Source organism: Rattus norvegicus, chromosome 2 (assembly GCF_021556685.1).
Source record: "Rattus norvegicus strain SHRSP/BbbUtx chromosome 2, alternate assembly SHRSP_T2T, whole genome shotgun sequence".
NCBI classification, from domain to species: Eukaryota; Metazoa; Chordata; class Mammalia; order Rodentia; family Muridae; genus Rattus; species Rattus norvegicus.
The window spans coordinates 61,725,648-61,738,187 of record NC_141535.1 but is presented as its reverse complement, the minus strand read 5'-3'; the positions used below and the strand labels follow the sequence as shown (position 1 = coordinate 61,738,187).

The window sequence follows — 12,540 nt, the reverse complement described above, 5'->3', positions numbered from 1 at the left end:
GCTGTCAGTCACGGCTGTCACTGATGTCACTGATGCTCAGAACACTGTCTTCTGGGTACTGGCTGTGCTCCTTATTGCCTATGGATACCCCCTTACTTATCTGCTTAAAGGCACTTTTCCTTGTGGTTTTCGAGAGGTTAAGCAGGACTTTTGGGAGTAAATGGAAACATGATCAGTACAGAAGCTGACACTGGTGGGGAGCTGAGCAGATCTGCACTGGGTATAGGACGGTTAACTGAGGAAAAGGCCTGAGGCCAAGTGATGGAGAACAAACCTCCAGGATCTCGGCCACAGCAGCCAGATCAGTGATTGGAAGCAGGGTTTATAAAGGAAACTTCAAGACCATTCGCTAACATCGAGCAGTGAATGAAAGGGTTTGACTTTTTTTAAAAACATTTTTGTTACCAGTAGTGCCCCGATATTTCAAATGCATTAGAAATGTTATTTAAATAGCATTTAAAGGGTTTTCTAGAAAGCTTTTACAACTTAAAAACACTGTTCACTTCAAGGAAAAAAAAGCTTTATTTATTAAAGTTATATTAGTTCATTTAATATATTATCAGAGTTGCATTTACAAAAGGGTTTTAATCAGTGAATGCACTTCACCAAGTAAGCTGAAAGGCAGAAAACTGCCACAAGTTAATATCAGTACACACACAAAAATACTCCTCAATCAGAGGCTCGGATGAGCAGTGTGAGAGCACAGTCATTTCTCTGTAATCAGTCTTTCGTTGTGTCTTGATTGGAATATTTGGATTACTTCATTACTGTTCATTCACATTTCCATACGGACAGTGGTGGGCATCCTTCTCCAGTACAGATACAGCCTTCAGATTCACTTGAGCTGTGAACCTGAGTCAGAGGTTGGCTTTTAGCTTATTACTTTCAATGATTCTATCCGAGTGCAGCTGATGGATCTCTTCCTGACTGAATCCATAGTCTTTAAGCACCTCTACAGTGTGCTCTCCCACAGAAGGGTCCCTTTTGGCAGAAGGAACAGCAGGGGTTCTGGAAAGCTGGGGTGCAGGACGGGGGCATGCATGCTGCTCCTCATCAGTGATGAAGGAGCCCCGTTCTCTGTTGTGCTGGTGGTGGAGGGCCTCCTCAAGAGTCAGCACTGGGGTCACACATGCATCTGTCCCGTCAAAGATCTGGCACCACTCTGCCTTAGTCTTCCTTGCAAACACATCTGCAAATTTCTTCTTCATTTCTGGCCAATCTTCTATGCTCATCTGGCTGGGGAGTTCCTCAGACTCAAGTCCAAGTCCTGAGGGGAAATGCAATGCCTTAAGTTATTATTCTGTTCAGGGAGTGACTATAATCAATGAGGAGCCCACTATGACAATGGTATCAGAGCTTCTATATCAAATGGGTGACAAGAATAACATGAATCCGTTTGAAGTTCGAGTCAACAGTGGCTTTGACACACCACAAAGCCAGCTTGTCATTGTCAAGACCTTTGTACTAACATTTCAGGAAATGGGGTCTCTTTTCCGTGACCTAGTTTCTAGAAGTTGATTTGTTTCCTAAGAAGGCGTTCAAAAGAAATTTCCTCAGGATGTCATTATCTGTCTAGTCAATTTAACAAAACCCCACACTTTGTTTAACATTCCCAAACACTTTAAAATAACATTTTAAATGTGACACATGACTATCACCATTGCCAAGAATGAAGCCTCAGGATAGATGACAGCACACAGGACTATAGTCCTAAAAAATAAATTCTTCTCTCTTGGGGTAATTGGCAAATTATTCCAGAGTCCCCCAAAATGCCTCAGCAAATTAAGAGCTCAAAGGTCTTTTGAAGTAGCCAATGTCTAGGCAAAGACTTTTTGGGCCTCACACTGGGGTGAAAGTTTGTCAAATAACTATTATTTCTCATTGTCAGTGAGTACACAGAGTGAGGAGCCCAGAGTGGGCTGAGGAAATCGTTATAAATAAACCTGAGGGGAACTCACCTATCTAAACTAAGGAACAGAATGTCACATTAATAAAGAAATATAGACAATGTAAGACGCTATCAAATTTACAAACGCATTAAGTGAGTCATAAAAAGACAGGAGAGAAAGGTCAGAAGAAAATTGCTGAGGAAATATCTAAAAAGTCCCAAAACTTGATGACAAACCTTAATCCACACATGTAAGAAACCACTCATGACAGAAGGAATTCCAATCACAGAGCATCACCAAGGTCACAGCTGTAAGTGGAGGAAGGTAAGCAGCCCATGCAGGCGGCCTGGGACACTCAGTACTGCTAGGACGGTACCCCCAGATCAGGCGTGCACTCCAAAGAACATCCAAAGAACGCATATCACAATCTCAGCTGTGAGCTAAAGAGACGGCTCAGTGGATAAAGTGTTGTCACTGAAGCAAGAAGGCCAGATTTCACATCCACAGAACCCACAGAAAGCCAGGGGTGCAGTATGTGTCTGTAACCCCAGAGCTCTTACAGTAAGATGGGAGACAGACAGAGAATCCCTAAGAGCTCTTGGGCCAGCCAATCTGGAATATACACTAGCAAAGAGCTAGAGAGACCTTGTGTCAACCAAGGGGGAAAGCAAGAACTGGCCCCCAAAGTTGTCCTCTGAACTCCTCACAAGTGCTATGGTATGCCAATGCCCATGCGTGTGCACACACACACACACACACACACACACACACACACACACACACATACCTTCTTTGTTGAAATTGATAAACTGATCCTAAAATTTACACAGAAATTCAAGGAAATTATAACAGCCAAGACAATGCTGAAGAAGAACACGCACACATCTCAATTTCAAACGTATTACAATATGCAAGGCACAGTGACATAAGGACAGACAACATAACAGAGCTGCAAGTCTAAAAGTAGGGCTGGTGCTACAGCTGAGTGGTGGGGTCCTCCCTTCATGTGGGAGACCTGCAAGCAATCCCTCACACTGGCAAGAGAGAAAAAGAAAAGTCCTAAGATAAACCTGTCCTTGTATGGTCACCTGAAGTCAAGAAGGATGCAAATAATATTCTATGTAGGAAGAAATGTTTTTTTAATTAATGATACTGAGCAAACTACGCAAAAAAAAAAGAGTTAAATCCTAACTCACCCTGTACTTAGATATTAATTCAAAATTCACCAAAGGTGAAATGTGAAAACTGTCACCAACATAGCCTTCAGAAGAAATAGTTGGGCTGACACTAAATAACTGGGAGGCACTTGTACTAATTTCTGGGCAAAGGAAAGGGGAAATGTACTAAGATAACTTTCAAATAAGTTTCCAGAACTCAAAAGAAGCTACATTTAACAGTTTAGGCTACAAAATATTCTCAAGAAAAATAACTTCACTTTGAAATGTGAATGTTGATAAGAAACAACAAACTAAAACTTATGTAACTATATAAATACGTTTTCTGTAGATAACATATACCCATGGCTGTTATCAATATGGTGTATCCTATCCCTGCTGGTCCCAGAGATCTGTGGCCAACACACTCTGCACCAACCACTTGCGGTTGTCTACCAGCGTTAAGTCCAGAAGTCTGAAGTAAGTCTCTAAACATAATTTCAGGTTGGGCAGGGATGCATCATACTGGATCTATGCAAATGATCCTGTCCTACAGTTTAATCAACTATATGTGAGTTAGCAAAGTTAACATACGCGATTATAAAATGCTTTGGGATGTTTGTAGAAGCAACCATGACAAAAGTATATACAATGTACAATGCATTTGAAAAGCTACCAAACACTGAAACTTTAACGTAGGAAGGTAACTATACTGTATCACCTTTTTTTTTTACACAATTGAAGAAATCACCAAATAGGTATTAATCCTACTTCTAAAGCACCTGCATCCTTAAAGTGTTCTGTTCTTCAAAGGTGTTAGGAAGGACATTTAAGTTCTTGCCTGTGGAAAACTCAGCCTGTGGGACTGTGGGGTGATGAAAGTCAACACTGAGACCCACAGCTGAACGATGTGCACACAGTGCTCCCACTGTCTCAGAGCACTCTCCCCTAAATGGGGTATCTTTATCAAATTCCTCCCTCAAGGCTCGAGGATCTAAGCTGAACATCTATGCAGACTGTGAAAGCCAGAGGTGATGGATGATGCCAGGGAAACAGCATCTTCCAGACACAAAGGAACAGGTGGACCCATAGAGACTGTAACAGCATGCACAGCCAGGATTCCAGCGCTGGGAGTGGGAAGTAAATACAAACCACACCTTTAACCAAGAAGGTATTTGTAACCAATACCTGCTGAGAAAGGAAAAATCAGTTTTGTCCAATGAGGTGACAGTGAGAATATCACGTACACCCCAAGGCAGGTCCCATGCCCAGGAAGGTAGCTGTCTAACACAGCATGAACTGTGTGTGTGTGTGTGTGTGTGTGTGTGTGTGTGTGTGTGTGTGTGTGTGTGTGTGTGTGTGTGTGTGTGCGCGCGCACGTGCGTGCATGAATTTATGGTTTGGCATTGTTTTGGGCTAGGTCTCTTATTTGGGTTTTGTTTAGTTTGATTTGGTTTTGAGACAGAAAGAACATAAAGTTGGTTGGGAGGGGAGGTGGGGGGAGAACTGGGATGTCTAGAGAGAGGAAACGAATATGATCAAAATATACTCTATAAAATTTTCAAATGGTAAATTTTAAGTAATAAAAAAGACCTACAAAACAAGATGGAGAGCAAATGAAAAAGACGCTTAGCATTACCCTCTAGCATCCACAACCATTACGTACGTAGCCAAGTCTAGCCTGGGACTTTTTATGCTGCCCCATGAAGACCTCTCTGTCTCCTTCCTGAGCTGCTGGGATTACAGGTCTGTGCTACCGTGGGCAGCTTTACTTCAGTGTGCATCTGAAACCTCGGGATTAACTGTGGTGCCGACTTCAAACTGAAACACTTCACATAACAAGACAATCCTAGCCCAATTATGTCACAGGGAAAGATGAGATCCTAAAATTCTATGTACAGCAGTGTGCCATGAAGACAAGAAGACCAGATAGGTAAATCTCCAAGGTACCGAGGGGTCGCGACATTGTCCAACTGAATCTCACTGCACTCAGGTGACTTCACACCATTCCATACCACCATCAGAGATGCCCACGAGGGGACAAGAGCTAGCAGAACCGACACACCTCCTTTGGGAAAATTAAGGAAGGTCTGGGCACACAAAGCAGGGTAAACATCCATCCGTGTCGTGCACAACCAAAGCACCAGCTTTCCAACCAAACAGACCGCCAACGTTTTTGAAGCCTGAGTTATTTTTTAGAGTATTAAAATTGGCAATTTAAAAGACAGATGAAATGTCCCACAATATGCTGACAGCTATTGTTACATTCGCTGGAAAGATGGTGTATAAAAAAAAAAAAAGACACCGTGGTGTTCAAAAGGCCTCACAGTCAAGATCGAAGAGCTCGCAGTGACGCAGGACACAAGACTCGGAAAAGTTACTTACCTTTAAGCAGCAGTGTGTAGAACTGGGGTTCTATTGCACCTACAGCCATGAACTCCCCATCTGCGGTCTTGTAGGTTGTGTAGAAAGGTGCCCCGCCATCTAACAGGTTTTGCCCTCGAGGCTGTGCCCACAGACCCATGGCCTGAGTTTTCCACAGGAAAGTACTTAAGTATGCCGTTCCTTCCACCTTGGAAGAAGCAGGAAACACTGTGCTCAAGTAAGGAGAGAGGAGGCAGCATCGGGGGAGGGGAGGTTCGCCTTTTCATAACTGCTTTATAGTCCATGACAACTACATCTAGTCATACAGTTTCTCTGACATTTCTGCAAGTTGAGGTAGAGGTTTATGGGAGAACGCCATGGGTACATTCTCCAATTCATGAAGTATTTTGGGACTTAAAGGAACGACATTTGTCTTCCTTTCAAATGCTGACAACATGTCAATGATATTTGAAGTCAGGTAAAGGTGCAAGGCTGATCCCTGAATTCCTCTCTCTACTTTTGTTTGTGAGTGAACACAGGGGTCAGAGGTCAATGTCAGGCGTCTTTCTCAATTGCTTTCTGATGGTCTCCTACTGAACCTGGAACTCACCAACCTAGCCTGGCTATCCAGGAAACCCCAGGGATCTCTTGTACCTGCCTCCCCCAGGGCTGGGATAGAGAAATAAACTGTTTCTGCTGAGCTTCATTATAAATGAGGAACACGACATCACAGGAGGCCAGAGAAAGAGAGACCCAGGGCTAGCAACTGTCACCTCGTCTGGAGGCCTCGCAGTGACTACCCCAGCACACATCTCTCTTACTCTTTTACCCACATGCTGTGCAAGCGCTGGACAAGAGCAGCCTCAGGTTCCCAACTCTGTCACCATGTGGGCCAACAGCCTGCGCGTGACTCTCAGCAAGAGGTCAGGGGCACTACTCCCTACAGAGAGCAGACACATCGCAATGGGCATTTCCCGCAGTTACCTTGGCCCCACAGTTTTCAGGGGACAGCACTGTGAGAAAACAGGCTCTGTCTCATTTCTGGCCTGCCAGGACCACAGATTCTGTTACTAAACGGCAGGAAGCTACTGGCCTCTCAGAAAGACGCCTGCCTTGCCTCAGTAAGTCAGTGTCTGCAAGGGCCCACAGGGAGAGAGAGTGACATATGAGGTTTAGTGACCTTATTGACTTGAGTTCTTAGCCAAAAGTGACTGTTCCCTAATGTAAGCATGAACCCCTTAAGGAAAGGTCAGACCCGCCTTTAATACACTCGAGCTCACTGTTGCCTACCAATCAGGTGAGTCTAATTAGATATATTCTGATGAAAAGTGAAACCATTTTCTACTTCCATTTAACTATAAAGAACCAATTATGCGTAACAATCCATGATTCCTTACAACTCCCAAGGCCACATGTTTGTCCTTTGTTGGTCCCTTTTGGATGGCATACACGGTGCCCACAAGGGGGCAGTGAAGGGAAGGTGTTCAAAGGCCTTGCTTTGGATCAAATTGTGCTATGGTACTGTTAGAAAACTGTTCCTCTCTGGAGCCTACAGATTTCCAATAGCTAACGGAGAGAGCCGGTCTCCTTTAGGCTGTGTGGCTCACAGGAAGGCAGGCACAGGGGAGCCACTGAGCCTTGCACTTAGTGGGACAGTGTGAACTTTCTACTGCTGCTGCTTTCTCGCCCGAGGTGGTGCGGTCTAGGCCAGGATCCGGGGTTAAGTGGTAAACCCCACGCTACACCTCCCAAAACACACTACAGAGAGGGGCCAAAAGGGCAAGGAGAGCTGTGCCCCATGACAAGAAACAGGCACAGCACAAGGCTGAGCATCATCTGTGAGAAGCAAAGAGCCGGCCAAGGCTCAAGGCGAGCAGGTCTAGCTCAAGAAGAACTTTGTAAAGTGACCCAGTGGCCCACAGCAATTTACATTCTCAATGTTGGGGTGTCCACAGGCCTCTGACCCTCTGGCCATTAGAAGTGTCTTCTCTTGAGCTTTTGTTACCTTGGTTTCCATGGTGACACGACACTCCCTTCTTGTTCCAGGCTTACTGCTCTCCCCCTTCCTTCTACTCAGCCCTACACATTAGCATTCTGTCACCTGGCTCCCGGTTTATTCCCAGATGACTGCAAAAGCTCTTACTGGTCCCAGCTTTAATACTCTCCCTGGATACTGAAAAGCTACTTCAAATCTGAAATGAAGACTGAATTCCTTTTGCTCTGGGAAGAGAGACTCTCAATCACAAACCCTCACAGGGCCAATTCGGGGCACTGCTCACACAGTACACAATGATGGACTAATTAAATTCCCTAACAATTCTGACAGGTTACCTTGGCATATTATTCATTTTACTAATTTGACACGGTTGTAAAGTAACCGCCACCCCCTGCTCCCGCCCCCAGATGACAGAGCTGGCAAACTGCAGAGGAAGGAGGAAAGAAGCGAGCTGTCAATCTCCCGCTGCTGCTTCCTGCTGTCCCTTCCCTCATCAGTCTGCCCCTGGGAACCAGGGACACCACCCCTTAGCTCACAAGCTAGAAATCTGTCTCTGCCTCAGTTCCTCCTTCTTTCCCCATTGCCAGGGCATCAGCAACCCTCTGTACCAAATTTGCACCTAGCATTCCTTTAATCAATCTTACACTCATATTAACTGCTTTAACACGTACCCTCATTTGCTAAGCAAACACTAGTTAACTGGTCTCTCTGCTGCTAGTCTCGCCGCCCTCAAATCCATTTTCCACTCGACCTCCAAAGATCTCTCAGCAAGCCTTCATGTGGCAGCCTTGGATCAAACTCTTACCAGGGAGCTGTGAGACCTCAGGGGACTGTCCCTGCTTCATGACAATGTACAGGTCTCTCCATTTATATGCACTTTCCCTTCCAATACCTACAATTCGGATTAACCACAGTCTGAAAATATTAACTAGAAAAGTCCGTAGGTAAACTTTATCAGTGCATATTTTAGACTGTTCTATTTTTAGTATTGTTGCTAATCTCTTACTGTGTCTAATTTATAAATTTTGTACGTAGCTACATCTAGGTAAGATACAGTAACATAACGTTTAGAATTATCTGCAGTTTCATGCATCCAGTGGGAGCCGTGAATCCTACCTGTGCCAAAGGGTGGGGAGACAGTACATTCACCTAGGCTGGAGGGAGAGATCACATGCAGGAAGGATTCAGCTGGAGGAAATGAGTGTTCACACAGAGAAACACATGAAACTGAGGCATCTCTGAAGAAAGGCAGCAGGAGATCTGAACAAGAAGTCCCACCTTCCTTAGCGTCTTTGAGAACCTGTTCTACTGGCTGAAAACCACCACCGATGCTCAGTTTTGAAGGATCATTACTTGGCAGCTCTAGGTCAATCACAAAAGGCAACTTGGAGACAAATATTGAGCATCACCCAGGAATCAGGTGATTTCTCTAGCGCATGCTGAGAGCGATGGCTTGGCAGATGAGGATGCCGCCATTCCTGACAACCGGAGTCCCCAGAAGCCACAAGATAAAGAAGGGTAATGACCCTCAAACCTGTCCTGACCTCCAGATACGTTCTTACACATGTGAACTACATAAATAAAGTTTAAAGTGCCCCATAGGTGGCTCGATGTGGCCTTCTGGTGCACACAAAAGGGTGAGGCTGATTTAAAGGAACTATCTTTTGCCAGACATGTTGGCACATATCTTAAATCCCTATATTCAGGAAACAGAGGGAGGTGGATCTCCATGAGTTCCAGGACAGTCAGGGCTACACAGAAAGACCTCACCTCTCTTACTCAGAAAGATTTGTGGCAACCACACGTGATACTGAGACACAATGGCAAGCCTATCATCCCCGCCCCCAACTGATACTCACCATGTTCGCATCAATGACCTGCCCTAGGCCAGACCGCGTGCGTTCGAAGAGAGCCAGCAAAATGCCCAATGTGCACATGAGGCCACCGCCACCAAAGTCGGCCAGGAGGTTCAGGGGAGGGTATGGGTTCTCACCGCTCCTGCCAATCTTTGACAGGACACCTGCACCAAGGACAGCAAATTGAACACCCCTTTTAAGTGAGCTCTAGAATGCCTCAGAGGACAGCCATTTTTATAGTCATTGTCCTAAGTGGAAACAGGGCACAATGCTCTTCAAACTATGAACCCGCTGTGTCCACTCACAAAAGGCCTTTCACACCTGCAGTCCCAGCACTCAGCCGATTTAGATTTCCAGACCAGTCTGGGAGATACAGTGAATCCTCCCCACATTAAGGCCAAAAAGGAACATCCCCCAAAACATTTTCAATATTTTATCAAAGTCTTCACTTATTACTAAGTTTTAAAGAAGACGTAATTACTATCCATTTGTTTCCTGGCTTTAAAGCCATATAATGCACTTGACTTTATTAAAAAGAGATATGAGAATATGATCATACGCAAGAAGGAAGTGGAATTAAGTTTTAAAGATATATAGAAAGCCCGCTTTATAGTTCGGCAAGTTGGGAAGGTTTATTCTCGACCTTTTAGTGTCTTCTTAAAGAGGGCAGGACGTTTGCTTTCATCAGTAACATACAGTTCTTAGATGTAACACAGCCAGGCCATTCAAAAGCCCGTACTCAGGGACAGATTCTAACAGAGTGGTAGCAAAACCTGAAACCGTGGGCTTTTAGCTGTATTCACAGATGTCTGAAACGGCGGCTCAAAATGACTCCTGGTGAAGGAACATCAGAATCAAACTAAACCACCTTTCCCACTAAGTGGAGCGACCAGCCATCATATAACCTACCTTGTCTCTCACCTCTAGTAGGGGCTTCCTTAGGACTAAGTTCCCAACTGCAGAAAATCAGTGTTACTAGTGACTCAAATGGGTCGGGGCGGGGATAGAGCTTAAGTACGGCAGTCCCGGGAACTCAAATCAACCCGTTTTCTACAACCATGTTCTCTCTGCCAGTTCCCATATGCATTGACATCTTGGCATTTTTAAAAATTCATGTTAATGAAGGCTGGGCTGGAAAGATGTCTCAGTGGCTCAGAGTATGTACGGTTCTTGCAGAGGACCCAAGCTCAGTTCCCAGCACCCACATAGAAGGTTTGCGACCCGTTGTGGCTCCAGCTCCAGGTGATCCAGAACACTCTTACTGGTCTCTAGAGGCATACGCACTCACATGCATATAACCACACACATACACATAATGAGAAATAATAAACATTTTAAAGCCCTTGTTAATCAGTGTAACTGCACTTCTGACTTTGGAGCCAATCCAAACGGTTTTAGAAAAACCTTTCCAACATACCTGACAAAGCCACATAGTTGATGTCATGGCCAGCTACTTTGGAGAAAATTCCCGACTGGCCAAATCCACTCAGCCTGGCATAGATGAGCTTTGGATTGTCCTGCCGTAGAGTCTCTGGCCCAAGCTGGAGTTTCTCCATGACACCTTTAGAGGAAAGCAGTCAATGGTTTTGTGGGCTTTTGTTGTTGTTTTTGTTTGGTCCTGGGACAAGGGACTGAGGTGCATATTTTACAGATCAAAGCAGACTTGGCTCCAGGTCCTCCCAGCATCCCTCAGTCCCTACCTGGCATACCCTGTCCTCAACTCTTAACTTTCCAGCCCTGCCCTGGGCTGCCCTTCCCCAAGAGGTTCTCCCCTATATAATTCAGACATTTTGCACTCCCTCCTCTTCCTCTTCCTCCTCACTCCTCTGTTCCACTTCTCAACCTTCTGTTCCTTTCTTCTCCTCCTCCTCCTCTCTCTGCCCTTTCTCTCTTTTCCTCTCCCTCTCCTATCGCCCCTTTCCCCTGGCAACTTCCCTGGTTCTTGGGACCAGTGAACTCCCCTGCCAGAGAGCAGTTTCCCAATAACCCGGCCTTTAATATAATCTAGTGTGGCTTGAACTGGTTCATTTCACCAGTAGAGAAATTACCTGTCAGTTTTGTTTTTACAGAGAGCATGAATCACAGACAGGAATAATTCCTACTCCAGGGCAAACTAAAGGACAGACACTTCCAAGTAATACTAACATTGTTAGTTGTGATTTTGGTGAAAGTTGTCAGAATTAAGAGTCACTTGGAGAAACTACTTAACCACAGTGACCCATGCTCATTTTCAAATGGAGCATTTTAACATTGCGATTTAATCCTAAACTCACTGTGCTCAGGTATGCTTGTGAGAACTAAGAGAGTTAAATATAAATGTGCCTGGTGACCCTCTCCTGTCCCATTTCATTGTCAAACTTATTGGCTTACAATATTAGTAAGGAGCAGGTCGGGGTGAATGCTCTGAGTTAATACAGGAGGAAATGCCTTCAGACTTGGTTCAGGGTTTGTGACAGTTGGAAGTGCATGTCACCAAGCATGCAAATGCTCAAAAAACGGATTCTGTTAACGACTTGGTCGTTTGTCTACAGAGCATTAAAACAATGTTTTCGTACAGCCCAAAGTAAATGAAGTGATCTTGAAGATGGAGCTTGGGAATACCAGCCATTTAGGGGAAGGGTTAGCCATGGTCTGTCATTGGCTTTAGTGCAGAGGCACATTGCATATCAAAGGGTCAGTGGCTACATTCAATTGAAGTTTTTCAATCTGTCTCTTGCACTAGATTCTCATACGGTTCAATATTCCCCAAATAATTAATAAAGGCAAATCTGAAAGAGTGCTTGGGGGTGGGGTGGGGTGGGGTGGGGGGAGCAAATTAAAAGTCTTAAGAAGGAGTCAGAGAGGGGGTTGGGGATTTAGCTCAGTGGTAGAGTGCTTGCCTAGCAAGCGCAAGGCCCTGGGTTCGGTCCCCAGCTCCGAAAAAAAAAAAAAAAAAAAAGGAGTCAGAGAAGCTTGGAGTAACCCGGCAGGAGAGAATGTCATCTTTCAGTGCGGCAGGGCTCACCGCAACGGAAGGGCTCCAGCAACACGTCCGCGCGTGCGCACATGCGCCGCAACACCGCGGCTCCCGGAGACCGCTTCAGGTCCAGCGCCAGCGAGCGCTTGCCTCGGGCCAGGTGACTGGGGTGGTTCACGGAGCCCAGTCTGTCCACGAGCACCACCTCGGCGCCGAAGTCCGCCAGGATCATCCCGCAGAACGGCCCTGGGGCCAGGCCTGCCAGCTCCAGAACCCTGACGCCACGCAGCGCCATGGCCAACCCTACGGTGACATCCGCGGGACC

At 45.5% G+C, this 12,540-nt stretch overlaps 1 protein-coding gene across 2 annotated transcripts; it reads right to left on the bottom strand.

The window, feature by feature from the left end:
• Positions 1-503: 503 nt before the first annotated feature.
• Amacr (alpha-methylacyl-CoA racemase) lies at positions 504-12,540 on the bottom strand. Of its 2 annotated transcripts, NM_012816.2 has the most exon segments (5): positions 504-1,267; positions 5,429-5,615; positions 9,263-9,423; positions 10,677-10,820; positions 12,264-12,517. In NM_012816.2, coding segments are annotated over 5 exon segments (1,149 nt in total). In that variant the 5' UTR covers positions 12,511-12,517; the 3' UTR covers positions 504-857.